Source organism: Micropterus salmoides, unplaced genomic scaffold (assembly GCF_014851395.1).
Source record: "Micropterus salmoides isolate LMB-PRFRI ecotype aquatic unplaced genomic scaffold, ASM1485139v1 Ms_hic_scaffold_15, whole genome shotgun sequence".
NCBI classification, from domain to species: Eukaryota; Metazoa; Chordata; class Actinopteri; order Centrarchiformes; family Centrarchidae; genus Micropterus; species Micropterus salmoides.
The window spans coordinates 16,545,936-16,561,780 of record NW_024040596.1 but is presented as its reverse complement, the minus strand read 5'-3'; the positions used below and the strand labels follow the sequence as shown (position 1 = coordinate 16,561,780).

At 41.4% G+C, this 15,845-nt stretch overlaps 1 protein-coding gene across 1 annotated transcript in view; it reads right to left on the bottom strand.

Moving 5' to 3' along the window:
• Positions 1-12,074, bottom strand: part of LOC119904170 (anosmin-1) — a 39,571-nt gene extending 27,497 nt beyond the window's left edge. Inside the window, exons 1-2 of the mRNA XM_038720638.1 lie at positions 11,821-12,074; positions 5,927-5,974 (exon numbers count right to left, since the gene is read on the bottom strand). Of these exons, the coding sequence (XP_038576566.1) occupies positions 5,927-5,974; positions 11,821-12,012 (240 nt within the window). The 5' untranslated portion in view covers positions 12,013-12,074. The remainder of the gene's footprint in view (positions 1-5,926; positions 5,975-11,820) is intronic.
• Positions 12,075-15,845: the final 3,771 nt, after the last annotated feature.

The following is a 15,845-nucleotide window of genomic DNA, read 5'->3' as shown; positions in this document are numbered from 1 at the left end:
GAGGACTTCCTGGAACGCTCATCACTCAGATATTGAACAGACGACATTGCAGGGAGCAGCTTTACATGTGAGCTTTCACTGCTGAGGAAGTCTAAACTGCAGTTCCACAGCCTCCTCTCCTGTGGCCACATCTTTGGGTTGTTTTTTTTTTTTTTTTTTTGCTGTGGGGGGTTTTCATTCTCTGCCACCCACCTTGTGAATAATGAGCTCCACAGATAGCAGCCAATGAAGCGACCCCCCCTTTAGCCAATGAAACTTAACAACCATGTCCAGATCAGGTCCTTCCTGCTGGGACTGACCAGCCCTGCTTCACACTCCTCTGCCACCCACATACACACTAACACTCACACTGCCTCAAACTAGATAAAACACAACAAGAAGAAAATGCTTGAGAGAAACTACAGAGACATCTCTTTACATGATCTCCATCACCTCAGAATTATTCCATCTATAATTAGAAAATCAGTTAAGTCAAACTGGCAAGAACTCTTTCTCAAAGTTCACAGTCTGCTTTGCAGCAACACCGACAGGCAATCCATACACTGCCCACTGGACAGATTCATTTCTAGTCCAGCTTGCTTTGAGGTGTTGGTGCTGGTGATCTGTCTAACACGGGGCAGTGAGATGAACGTCTGGCCTCAACATGACCAAAAGGTGCTTTAAAGTCTGTCTAATCACCTAACAATCCCAGACATGTCCAGCTGTAAATCTACCAACCAGCACCCACTTCATCACATCTTTTCAGTGCACCTCAAAATATACTACCTTCCGCCAAAGAAAAGATGACCACACAAAAGACTTGTAAACTGCATTGACACCCTCTCAAAGCTTCAAGCGAAAGTGACCCTTCTCCAAAGTATGTGCTGTGATTTTTGTTTTTTTTAATAAAGCTTGAAGAATGAGGCCTCTGATTTAATTGTATAGGTTCAACTGACCCTAAAAAAAAAAAAAGAACAACTGATGGGAAGTCTGACCATTTTATTTTGGCGTGAGAAAATGTGGGGGTTGGTAGGAGGGGGGTTGACAGTGCGCTTTGAAAGACACTTTTGAATGAGACATAGTAGCATTCCAGTGATTGTTATTCAGACAAATCGCTCCAAAGTTTCCAACATGTGAAGACGAAGGCGCGTGTAATCCAAAAGAGTAAACACTTCTTATTCTTGTGTTGGTATGCGAAGCTCAGGGTGTGACTGGTAGGAAAAAGCGCTCCAAAAGAGCCACCTGGGATATGTGAGACATCTATGAAAGACATGGACAACGGATTGCCAGCCAGACAATGTTGCTTTTTAAAGCTTTTCCCTCTAGAAACTCTAGATAAATAAATGTGGTTGGTTTCCAGAAAGTTAAGTCAACATCTCCTTGCTAAGAAATGTTATATTACAGACGGGTGCTTTAATTCCCCTCAGGTCAGTAATCACCACTCAATCTAATTCATTGAGAGATCAATCTCAATGGAGGGAAAAGTATACTGATTTTAAAAAAATGTTCATGATATTCAGTGTGTTTCTTCCTCAGGAATTATAAGTGATGGACACGTTCCAGTGACTCACCACAGGCCAACCTATCCAGGCATAATGCACGTCCTTTCCTCTCTTCCCTCCCTGCGAGAGGTTTGAGTAATGAAGCATACCGCTTTGTTGCAGGCCGGCATTTAGCTGCCTTAAGTCAATCCTTGCATTTGATTTGGAGCCTGGATCACACCCATGGGGGGAAAGCAAACCCTGCTAATATCAGCCATGCTCCAAATGTGGAAAGCTTCTTGGCTGCTTCCGCACACTCTCTCATGCACACGCACAAAATCTATTTTCTTTGCACCAGCAGAAAAAGACAACCCCCTCTCCACTCCACTCCCTGGAGTTTTTAAAACTTCCAAACTTCTCAAGTGGGGGACCCTTAACAGTAGGGAGACAATATCACAATAGCTCATAGAAATGCTGCCGCTCTCTGTTCTGTTGGCGTCTCTCCCGCTGAATGGAGTTTGTCTGCTGGTCCAATGTTATGGCATGATAATGACTCCCCGGCTCTCCAAATGCCACCTCGCTCTGCTCTGGAGAGAGGGCAAGCAGGTTAATTACCATGACAATGGGGACGCTGAGAGTGCTGCCGACTCCGGACACCGCATGCAAGATGACCGGGATGACTTTCTCATCACAAATGGAAAACAGGAGGCTTTGATTTCCTTAAACGCAGACAGATGGACGGGGTCACCTCGTCTTTGTCTAAAATATTAGGCAGTCCTTCCTCGCATTTTCCTCACAGGCAGGGAGCTCCCTGAGGCTCTTTAACAGAGCTCTTGGGTGGACAGGCCTTCTGCCCTAACGCACTCCGCGGGAGCCACCGCTTTTGTCTCTCTGTTTGACTGTGTGCTGTTCATGAAGTGAAGAGGCTAATCAGCGGCTGTAGAGCTATTCACAGGGAACCACTGTACAGCATGGGCTCATTTGGTACAATTGTAGAGTGGCTACAATAGCCGTGTTTTGACAGACTACACAAGGGCCTTGAGTGTGCACTCGAGTCATTAATGTGGATGTAAAGTGTGGTGGTGTTTGCTACCAAAATATTGACTTCTGGCCACAAATTAAACTTCAGCCCTGTGCCCTGTCCTGCATCCTGAATAGCTGAACCAAAACCTAGGATACAATTAAATTAATTAAAGTCAGAGAGCCCTTGAAAGTATTTGGAAAGGCAGAGTGGCAGAGTACCACAGTTATACAGCAGTAACACAAGCATGTCATTATTTTTAAGGGCTTACATCAAATCCAGCCTCATTCATTTTCTGCCTACAATTAGGATAGAGAAGTGCTAACTGACGTGCTTGTTACAGCAAGGGGAACAAGCAGTCCATTAAAAGAGTTTTTGGACATTGGAGTTTCAGCTATGTTAGCTGGTTGATTATGAAAACAGTATGCCGTGCTTGGACTCACAGCCAGCAAAAGCCTTTTTCAAACATAAAACTCTGCCGAATGGCTAGTGCCAAGAGCCTGTGTTGGCCATCACAGCGGAAAGGAGAGAAGGAGAGATTCACAGCATTATGAAAACAAAAGATGATTGCGTATACGTTACCTTTAAACTTCGTCACAGAAAAATAACATAAAAGGACATATTCTTTCTCACACGTTAGTTAACTGTGCTTTCCTTTTAAGATGCCTGTATTACAATTATAATCAGAAGTAACACTACATAATAATAGTTTATAATTTACAGACATATTACAGATATATCAGTGATGTGACAGAACAATGCTGTAAACATTTGCTAAGCTGGGGAAGGGAAATCACCTATACATTTGCAGATGGGGTAGAAAGCACAAAGCACTAGCTCTGCTGTATCCCAGGCAAATGCAAATTGCCAAGGAAACAATTTGAAATTCAAAAGAGGAATTTAGAAATCAAACACAAAGGGTAATTTTGTGAGCCAGTTGTTACTAGACACTGATTGTGATTAATATGTACACCAAATGTAAGGTCATGTCAAGTAAGCATACGAAAAAATGCTACCTCTCTGCATTTTCTTGAATTTCTAATTAATCACCATCATTGCAATACGGTGTCCAAATACTCAGCATGCATTCCTCTAGACATACAACATCTGTGGACTTGTGAGAAAAAACAATAAATACACACAAGGACTACATCTAATTTGTTATCACCTGGACAGTAACATACATCATGTCTTTCATTTAGACAATGAACATGTGTTGTTTACAGGTGCTGGTCATATAATTAGAATATCATCAAAAAGTTGATTTATTTCAGTAATTCCATTCAAAAAGTGAAACTTGGATATTATATACAAACACAGACTGATATATTTCAAATGTTTATTTCATTTAATTGTGATGATTAAAACTGACAACTAATGAAAATCCCAAATTCAGTATCTCAGAAAATTAGAATATTACTTAAGACCAATACAAAAAAAGGATTTTTAGAAATGTTGGCTAACTGAAAAGTATGAACATGAAAAGTATGAGCATGTACAGCACTCAATACTTAGTTGGGGCTCCTTTTGCCTGAATCACTGCAGCAATGCGGCGTGGCATGGAGTCGATCAGTCTGTGGCACTGCTCAGGTGTTATGAGAGCCCAGGTTGCTCTGATAGTGGCCTTCAGCTCTTCTGCATTGTTGGGTCTGGCGTATCGCATCTTCCTATTCACAATACCCCATAGATTTTCTATAGGGTTAAGGTCAGGCAAGGTTGCTGGCCAATTAAGAACAGGGATACCGTGGTCCTTAAACCAGGTACTGGTAGCTTTGGCACTGTGTGCAGGTGCCAAGTCCTGTTGGAAAATGAAATCTGCATCTCCATAAAGTTGGTCAGCAGCAGGAAGCATGAAGTGCTCTAAAACTTCCTGGTAGACGGCTGCGTTGACCTTGGACCTCAGAAAACACAGTGGACCAACACCAACAGATGACATGGCAGCCCAAACCATCACTGACTGGAAACTTTCCACTGGACTTCAAGTAACGTGGATTCTGTGCCTCTTCTCTCTTCCTCCAGACTCTGGGACCTTGATTTCCAAAGGAAATGCAAAATTTACTTTCAGCAGAGAACATAACTTTGGACCACTCAGCAGCAGTCCAGTCCTTTTTGTCTTTAGCCCAGGTGAGACGCTTCTGACGCTGTGGCTTGACACAAGGAATGCGACAGCTGAAACCCATGTCTTGCATACGTCTGTGCGTGGTGGTTCTTGAAGCACTGACTCCAGCTGCAGTCCACTCTTTGTGAATCTCCCCCACATTTTGGGGGGTTTAGTTTCACAATCCTCTCCAGGGTGCGGTTATCCCTATTGCTTGTACACTTTTTTTTACCACATCTTTTCCTTCCCTTCGCCTCTCTATTAATGTGCTTGGACACAGAGCTCTGTGAACAGCCAGCCTCTTTAGCAATGACCTTTTGTGTCTTGCCCTCCTTGTGCAAGGTGTCAATGGTCGTCTTTTGGACAGCTGTCAAGTCAGCAGTCTTCCCCATGATTGTGTAGCCTACAGAACTAGACTGAGAGACCATTTAAAGGCCTTTGCAGGTGTTTTGAGTTAATTAGCTGATTAGAGTGTGGCACCAGGTGTCTTCAATATTGAACCTTTTCACAATATTCTAATTTTCTGAGATACTGATTTTGGGGTTTTCATTAGTTGTCAGTTATAATCATCAAAATTAAAAGGAATGAACACTTGAAATATATCAGTCTGTGTGGAATGAATGTATACATTATACAAGTTTCACTTTCTGAATGGAATTACTGAAATAAATAAACTTTTTGATGATATTCTAATTATATGACCAGCACCTGTATATCCTATTTTGAATCCACTGAATACTGACAGCTACTGAGCACATTGTTCAGATTTCTACTTGAACCAGGATCTGCTAGTGTACCATCCATCTTATTTCAGCGCCATAGTGTTCTCTGTCTACAGTCTGTACAGCACATCTCTGAAGGCCTTGTCAGCAGCTCCAGGAGAGTCTGATAGAATATGTCAGCGTCATCTTTTCAGAGGAACTGTCAACACAAGCTTTGAATGAATCTTCTTTGGGACAGGGCACGAAACACAAACAAGCCCTGCGGAAGACATACCATAATGCATCCTACTGAAATTGCAAATGACAAGAGTAGGAAAAACAATCATGCTTTGCTTTTGTAAATCAACAGTCATTTAACCTCTTCAAATCTCATTTAATTGTATCCCATTTACAGGAGCCAGTGAGAATCAATCAATAAAAGCAGACGCAACCTAGTAAGGAAAGTTGAAAAGAAAAGAGTTTTTCTCATTATCAATGTCTATGTCAACAACTCTGGAAGTGTCTCCTGCAGACATGACAGAACCTGTCCTGTCGTGACGTGTATGCTTTATGTTGGGTTATTCTCTCATAATGAGGCATGTATGTGGCATGTGTCTCATTCATGAAAGAAGTGAAACCACACTACCTTGGAGCACTGCTTGTGATTCTGGCACCACACCAAGGATCCATTATTCTGTAAAAGAGAAGGACAAATACAATCAGTCATCAGAGATATTGTTGAAAATACATTTACAGCCTCTCCTATCCTGTCACAATACATCTTAATGCCACACTCCTTAAGGCATGGCCTTTTTTTTGAGTAACAATAATGCTAAGAGTAGACAAATTTGAGTCAGCTTTGCCTGCTGAGTGCATGTAAACTAAGCAGGAAAGTGGGGTCACTGGCACCAGGGCGAGGGTAAACGTCTGGTCAGTTTTAGTAGAGCATGGTGACCTCAGCTTTTTTGTGGACCTGTTTGATCTCTCAACAGTCGTCCCCAAGGTCCCTGAGGCGGGAACTGATGTCAGCACTCCTTTGTAGACTGCAGATACTGCCAATTTCCTCTAATTGCCGTGGAAGTGCCACCTTTCGCGGTCCAACAAAGCAAACATTTGGTCCTAATAGGGCTGTGTATTTAGAAAACTCTCTATGTGTAAATATGGAGGGTTGTCGAGTGAAGGTCCAGTGGGGGTAAATGGCTTGTGCAAGTGGTCATTTCCTGAATTCCATTAGGGCAGATAATTATGCTGTCATTCTCTGCAAACATAATTGTGCTTGGATGGCAAGTGCAAGGCTAATACTTCAGAATAAATGACCAGTCGATCAACATGAAAGACATTAAATGTTTGAATGTGCTGTGTGACACAATAAGTATTTTGTATTAATTTAATCGTTTTAATCCTGGCTCAACTACATAAAGCCATTTTCTTTCCTGTATAGATAAAGGCGCAATCATTATTATTATTATTATTATACAATAACCTGCGGGGAGAGAAAACAAGCTATGAACGTTGACATATCATCCTTAAATTTTATGTTGCAAACTTCTTAGCAAATGGTTGCTTATTTACAGCAGACACAGAGCAACATTATCATGAATTTGAAGTCAAGTTTCTGGCCACTTGATGCAACACCAGTCACATTACACATAATTTGATCCAGAGTTATTATACTTTAAGTCCTACTGCCTCTTGTAGCTCCTGTTTTCTACACCTCTGGATCAGTGATCAAAATCGAATGGAAATATTCTCAATGAAGGCTCTGAGTTTGAATTCATTAATGAAATATTCTAGTCAATGACCTGAATCTGTGCTTCCCTTTTGGATGTTCCCTGCACTTCTTAATAAAAGCAATGAAGCGGTAGGATACAGCCAAACTTTAGGGGTCCACAGGCAAAAAGTCTGCTTAAGTTCAATGTCAAGTTCAAAGCTTTTTCCCACAATGTAATCCAGAAGAAATTTCTCATGAGACCTTGGGAGAGAACTTATCATTAAAGGGTTTAATTTGACATCCAGTACCAGTAAGTGCTGAGCTTTTAGTGTCAAGGATAATGGTCAAATGGCTTCAAAGGAATCCATGATTGTACGATCATGTCTGAAGAGAATCTTTTCCACAAAAAAAAAAAAAAACTGCAGATAAGGATGAAAAATATGAGTCTGAGCGCCAAGGAGACTAGGAATAGTTGTTTCATTTTGTTACCCAATGAAGTGGAAATGAACACTAACTTGGCTGAGGCATTCAGTGTGCATCAGCAAGTCGTCTGCCCTTTTCTGTGCAAAAAGAACACTCTGTTTGGTCAAATGTTGACAAAAATATGAATTATTCCTCACTAGGCAAACATCATTTTGTGCTGCATCACATGATTAAAATCGTTGCGGAGTTTGCTAACTTATTGAACTTATTAAAATTATCAATCCAACCAAAGCCAAACCCCCCATTGGTGACACGCCGTAAATAAAACCTTGACATTTACACTGGCAGCCAATGCCTCGGGATAATTTATACAGATTGTCACAACTCTAGACCATGTTCTAAATCATCAATCCTGTTTTTGACACCTTTCTTCGCCCATCCATCAACAACGACAGAGCCAGATCCACAGAGGAGCTAATTTTGCTCTGTGACAGCATCCCTATAGCGGAGAAGCTCAGCAGGATGTTGCCCCAGCTGTCCAGGCCTGACCCTACCATGTCAGGGACCAACGGGGGAATAATTATAGGTCAGGACTTCATCCCTCTGACTCACCATGACATTCCTGTGCAGCATGAACATTATGCAGTGCTGAGGACTGTCAAGGACTCCAGTGAATGAATGCTTTACAGATATCCTCCTGTGTGACTGGGGTCGAGGAGAGGAGACCAGACAGAGGTCTTCGAATGCGTGGCTAAGGTGAACTCGCTGCTTTGTTACTGACACTGGTGGAGTCATGTAAACAGGGGATTTATCACAGAGATACATTATGGCTGTTGTCAGCTGAGAAGTCAGAGCAGGTGGCCAGGGGCGTGTTGTATTGTCTAGACAACTGAGGGGAACATGGACAAAAAACCCTTTTATCTTTGAGGATAGCATTCCACCTTTTGAAAATGAAAATCTTTTGTTTCCTGTGATTCGCATTAATGGATCTCAGTTTACACTGATGAATTGTTTTTGAATTGCATTCAGTCTTGCCTATCTGTTTTTCCAGCATGAAACTACTGGAAAATACTGCTAGTCTAGGAGACCTTGTACATTTCTGGCCAAGCTAACAGGAGACAGGACTTCAAAGGACAGACTAGTGTCTCTGTGTGTCCTTTGACAGCCCAGGGGTACAAAAATAACTGATCCTTAAGGGCACATATGCAGCACAAAAATAAAGGGTCTCAAGATTTAGGCTTTGACTTGAGTGGGTGTGAGGGCTGTGGTCAGTCTGCTCATAAAGTATTTATCATAAATGAATTATTTGACAGAGGCTCTGAAAGTGAGATAATGTGTTCAGCGCACATGCAATGTTAACATAAAAAGGTGTTTCAGATATCTTAAACAACACTGGTGTAAAGTTGTCCCCACTTAGGAATGAAGTCTATTTGTCAAGTGAGGTAGCTAAGGGTGTAGCAGCACTGGCGGCTGAGATTTACAGACAGGACTGTCATGGTTTAAAAGCATTTACAGAGAGGTGAGGCCAAGCTACATAGACCCCTATTCATCCGCTGTCTTCACTAATGAAAAACTCCACAGATGAGAAGAGCGCTGGCTGAGGTTTGATTCCACCGCAGGTTATTTAATATCAAAGGCAAAAACAAGGGGACACGGAAAAACTACTTTCCAATGTTTTTTCTTTCCCTCGCTTACAACACAAATCTCTCAAGCAAGATGCTTAGACTTTACTGCACAGTACATTAGAAATGAATGACTGAATTTAAAATGTTAAGATTTTTATTGGTTTGAATGTAATAACAAGACCTCATGGACACACCTTGTTTTTGGCTTCACATGTCCCCACATAAATAATCCACTACAAGGCTGATGCTTTCAGAATACATTATTGCACAGGGCTCCCAGCTCGCTCTTAATATTTTAAGTGTCCGAGGCTAATATTTATGGTTGGGTGTTCCCCTCTGTCTATTGTACTGGGGTGACAAGTTCCCCAAATGTGGCGTAAAATGTCAATAAATCTGTATTTGGAAATACTATTACATCAATAAATCTACAGTTGCTATAAATCTGACAAGCAATGGACGGCCCATGGGTTTCTTAACTCCGCAACTCCATGCTTGTTTCCATTTCACTCTAATTTATAATTGCGACAATTAAAACAAAGTCCTCTAAGTTGTCCTCTGATTCAGCCACATAAAAAGGAAAAACCGCGTGGGTGTTCATAACATCTGCAAGTGCTAAATTCTCCAAGTATCATTCCAGTATTCATAGAATGATCAAATTAAAGCTGATATGGAAAACAGAGGTTTAAATTCCAGCTGCAAAGTGTGTTAAAATGACAAATTGTCTCTTGTACCGTACCCAAAATAAGTACTGGTCCATATAGATTACAAGATATTGAGTAGACACATAAAATATTAAGAAACAGTAGGCAAAAGTCATTGCTTTGACATACAGCCAAAGCATTTAATTTCTATTAAAATGGAAAGTGTTGTATGTCTTGGTTTTCCTATCGTGTATTGAATGACCCCTGAAGGATGTCCGAGTTGAATTAAGAGGTCTGTCGTCTCAATCATTGGAGTGGAGCTCCGAGTGGCCCCATTGCTGTAATAAGATCTTCCAGAGGAAGCAGATCCACCTGTAGGTTGTGCTGACAGAGCATGCTCCAGTATTGTGGCAACAATACATTAGAGCTTATCACATTTAGCAAAACTGGGAGCCAGCATTTAGCAAGAAGGTGACCTCAGTGGAGCATCATCGGTAGCTTGGTGTGTATCCTCTAAATGCCTATGAGGTGTGATGCTGGCATTTATTGGCAGGTCCAGGGGGGTAGAGGGCAGAGGGGGGAGGTGAGCCATATGTTTTTGCAGCTGACCAGACCCCCGATTTTCACATGAAAGGACTGTTGAGAACACAGTGCATAAGACAGTCCTCGCAGATTATCAACGATTGCCTTCTATTCTTAGACCCACGGGCTTGCTCAAGCAACCTTGCTTATCACTAACCACAAAAATGCTCCTCTCTTTAGACAAATACCTCCCTCTCACTGAATAAGGCTGCCTCAGACTCCGAGGCTCTGCAGTCAATTATATAGACTATTAGCTGTTCATTAGAGGTGAGACTTCCATTACTTACTGGACTTTTCAGGCAGCTGCTGACTAATTTCATTCCCCAACTTTGCAACCCAGGGTAGCAAAATACCCTTGGAATCCTCTCAAAACAAACCTAACACTACTTGCCAAGTTGTGAATTGAGAAACACTGTTTTCAATATGCCTCCTTTGGGTGCACAGCACCACTCTTTTCTGTCCTACCATGATGTTAATTGTAGTTAACTGCATTCATCCTTCACCCCAGGTGCATATTCACCCTCATAAAATTGCTAGATCTAACTGCAGTAAGTCACTGTGTGACATGGGTTAAGAACTACCACACTAGCTCAATAAATGCTTTTAAAGTAAAGTTAATTAGCCACAGCGAAACAAGCAGATTTACCTTGCTCCACAATATTTTCTGACAATTAGAGGATTCATTAAAGCACCTTGAGAAAGACAAGCCTTGCAAATGCAAATGGAGTGAACATAAAGGCGATCACCAGATAGATAGTTGGTGAAAAGGAGCAGAGGGGAGAAGGATCAGAGACCAGTCCTTTTCTCTGGGGTCCTGGGAGAGAACAGTGTGTCCAGTGGAGGGTGAAAAACAACTTCTGACACCACATACCAAATCAGCCAAAGAACACAGCTAATTTATAGTAGCTTCAAACACCCTCTGCATCACAACATGCTTGCAACTGTAAAATTCTCTCTATGAATATGTAAGGCAGTGGTTCCTCTCATATGAGAGCAGTACAGATGCCTTGGTAGTAATACTGTACAGAGTTATAACAGAGGTTAAGTCCATCACATTAACAAAAAGGGGTATCTGATTTTTTTTCCCAGTATGCTAATTAGCATGAGTGGAAAGTGGCTCCACTGAAAGGCGTTCATCATTTCTCAGTCTGAAAAATGCTGCAACATGTTAATTAGATATTAAAGTGTCCCACATTTAGGCGACCATGATACTCTGTATATGTCAACTTTGCAAGCAACTCAACCCTTCAAATGCTTATATATGCAACTTGTGGGCTATTATTTTGATGAAACCCTCCGTTCAGAAAGGTCTGATTTCCTTGTGAGTAATAATTCCTGACAGAAAGCACAGACAATAAACAGAGAAAGTGTTTCAGCACCATTAGTGACCTGCTCCTCTCTACTCAGAATGGGCTCAATAGAAACAGAATTGACTTATAGCCTATGGGAAGAATCGGTCTGGCACATATTCATTCATCATATATTACAACACCGCTTTTATTTCTGATTCCCCGACACATTGCCAGAAGTTTGCGTGTCTGTGGCCACATGCTTGTACCTGAGAGTGCTTGAAAAAAGCAGAGATGCGAGTGATGTGCAGGCTGAGGCATCTCGAGGCGCATCTTGCTCGGTAAATACTGGCAGTGAAGAAAGAGTCGTCCTGCTTCCTCGCAGACACACTTCCCGGGCTCGTTAACGCGGTAATCCACATGCACAGGGTCACACACACGTTCAGGCTCCTACAAAACATGGTCCCGCGGTTGTGTATTTAATCCCACCACGGATCGGACAACACTGCGTGCAGGCTCCGCCGGAGAAACTAAAGAAACTTCAATTATACACCGGGGCGGAGTCACGGGCTCCCGTGCGCTGCGATTGGACGATCCCGCGGTGACTGACAGACACGAGGAGCGTTAGAGCAGGTAGACTGCTGCATATAGTCCTGCACACTATTCAAAGCAGGAGCAGGTTGTTCAGAGAGCTGGCCTGCAAGGAGGAAGAAAAATCTATCTATCTGTCTATCTGGATATATAACTAATAAAATGAATTGCATTCTATTCTGTTTCTAGAAACATTGCATTACAAGTAAATTGTAGGTATCCTGACTTTTAGTCCCCTAGTATAGGAATCCTACATTTCCCATAATGCACTCTAGTGTCTTTCATTAGAGCCCCCAGTCTCCCAAAAGCCCACTCCACACTTAAAGTTTGTAATGCAGGCTTTCTGATACACTATCAAAATCCAGTCAGAGATAATAAAATACTTTTGACTTTGACTTCACACATTTTAGTTAAAGGTAAATAACAGACAAACACATATCATTCCTATATAATTAAATTTGCCCCGAGGAACATGGAAAAAGAAACTGCAGACTTGTACTTGTTTATTCATTTGTTGTTTCCTTCCTTCCTATCATTTATTCATTAATTTTTGGGCAGAGTACCAGCTTTTGCCTTCATAAAACACCCCAACAGAATACCCAAACATCATGCACAATGGAAAGCAAGGTACACACCTGTCTAATATAAGCAGAAAGATTAGACCTACTGCCATCAACTCATGACACAACTCATCAGAAATTTCGAGAAGACAGGTTTTCCATATCAAACTCTCACATATGGCCTTGGTGAAGCTTGCCAACATCCCAGGGAAGCCCTCGCCTCCCAGTTTAACAGTAGCTTGGAAAAACAATTCCACTTGGAAAACTATTAAAACCATCCTGACTAAATTCCTCAAGATGGACTCCCAACTTCTGGCATCATTTCATACCCGGAGGTATGGAGAAAATATGACATGTAGGAAAAGCTTGAAATCCTTGCTATTTATTGGAGTTAATAAGTGAGTATTTAATTAGAAAGTTCCCTCAAGGGTTTACAAGACACTCCTGCTTTTGTCAGCTCATGGAGTACTTCCCTGAACCCCATTACAGCAGCAGCATAATGAAGTTTTATAGGTGTTGCTCTTAAACAGTGTGCAGAGTGGGAGTGAACACACACTTCCACACCATCAATAGATTTGGCTTAAGTCGCCATCTTGCCTTGGGCCAATTACGCATTGGGCCAAACAGTTTGACCCATGCCCCTCCAGTGAAATGGTAATACGCCCATATTAGCACATCCGGAACAGCAGACATCGTCGCTATGATGGGGATTATGAAATCAAACTAAAAATCCCCATCAGACACAAAACACCCATGTCATTCACAAATAACAACATCCTGTTTGGTTAAAGTAAGCAGATAGCTGCAATGAAAGCACTGGCCTGTTATAGTTCTGCAAAAGTATGGCCATGCATCATACAAATCATCTCACAGCTCTCTAATGATAAGATGGATGTGTGTTCATTTCCCTGGTGGTCTCAGACATACAGTGTAACTTGGGGTGAGAGATCCCATGCTACTCTTTAAATATTTAAACACGGATGTCTGTGTACCTTAAAAACAGCATAATGGCTTAATTTGTTGGCTTATTACAGCCATGTGTGGTGGGTGGTTTTATAGTGTGCAGTGAAGGAAACACACTGTCTGTGTGCGGTCCTGATGTCTCCTGCAGCCTGTGGGACACGTACCCCTCTTGACGCCATGCTTTCATTGACTTGGAAAAGCCTCTGCCAATCATGAACTGAGACTATAAAGCTACCAGGAGAGGGCATGTTTGTCTGACTGGATTTCATCTCTAACTCGCGTCACTACATTAATTCACACCTATATTTACAATGAGTCACTGTTGACAACATGTGTTTACCTATGTAAATAGACCTGCTTGTACATAAACATGATCCAATAAACATGAGCATACGTGCACCCAGTCTTTATTGCAATTGTGAATGTGGTTGATTTAGAAGACATTGCTCAACTTTGTAGACAATCACTAATATTTATTAAACACAAACCAGTGGCTGCACACTGCTTTCAAAAATTAAAATAATTTCCATTACTCTCACCCTAATATCTCTACTGGAACCTTTTACTGATCTTCGAACCCCAATTTTCTGGCTCAATTTGTCCTGCTTTGTAAAACAGTCAATCAATATCCCCAGGTTCAGTGCTAAACAGAAACTGATATATGTCGCAAATATTATTTTTAGTTTTCCTACAATTATCGTATGATTGCTCTTCTTTATGTGGAGGGTTTTGTCCAAGAACACTCGGCAGCTTATTTGCTCCCTCTTTAGTTGGTATTCTGAGAGATGACTGGATATGCTGGTGAGGCGACCGGCTGCAAATGATTTAACAAAAGGCGTCTCAAAGATACCACACCAGTATCAGTTTTCAGCCTGCTTGCTACTGAGAAAGAAGGTGCATGGCGATCAAACACTTTAGTATCTTTGATCCTTAGAGGTGCAGGTGGACTCAGAGTTCGCACCTTTGATGAGAGGCCACCCGGATTAGAGGAGACACCCGGCTTGTGTTGTGAACTCTATCAAACAAAAGAGAAGGAGATGAGCTCAGGTGGAGGCACTATTACATGGATTAGAAGAAAATGTAGATGCCAAAATGCATTTATATACCTTTTTATGTCATCATCTAGAGGTATATTACTAATGCTGTTGCATTATGTAAGATTTTATAGTAGGCTATTGTTTTCAAAATTTTAACAGGTTGATGCTTGCTAATAGACAAGACAGAAAGTTCAAAGATCTCCCACTTCACCACAGCCAAACCTCTGAGTCTATAATTCCACCATCTGAAATATCACTGCCTAATCTGCGCAGGTTATGATTTAGTATAAATCAAATTTCCAGAGTGATACTAATACTAAGAAAATGGCTTTCAGGCAAATCAGCAGGTCTATGTCTAAGAGCAAGCTACAACAATGACATCATTGCAACAGATACCTAGTACAGTGTCATCTAGCAGGGAGAGGCAGAAAACACTGAAATCTTGCCCAAGTCAATACTCACATAGCGGTTGATTAAACACCCTTCATCACATTGCCATTCTTGAAGTAGCAGACACACACACACACACACACACACACACACACACACACACACACACACACACACACACAAATCAATTTTAAACATTCATTTTGTTTATTGATCCTCTTTTGTTCCGTTTACCAAGTTATATTATGGCAACACACAGAAGGCAGTATATTAAAGAGTTCAGTCAGTGTCTGTCATGTTCCTGTCATTCTTTTGGTAGATAACAGGAGCAGGTTGATTTGCATTGCATGTCAATTATTCCATTTCATTAGCAGAGTTGTTTTGTTTTTGAGTATTGATTTAGGCAAGCCACAGGGAGGCATCTCTTGCAGATGAGAGAGGGGCTAGTATTGATTTACAGTGTGATTCATAATTTGTATTTTGGATGTGCTATTTATACTTCGCCTCTGATTTGGTCAATTATTGATATTGCTCTTTTATTTTGAGCTGCGACTTCATGCCTGTGATGCACTGCACTGCTATCCTTTCAGGTGAACCATAAGTGGATGGTTATGTCCTGAAACCAATAAAGTATAGTGTGTGGGAAATGTTTTTCTCTCTAAATAGGCTGTCTCACTGATAAAAAAAAACCCTTCAGCTATATAGTCAGTCTTTTGTCTATTCATAATTTCAGGTCAATTCACTTTGGGCGTG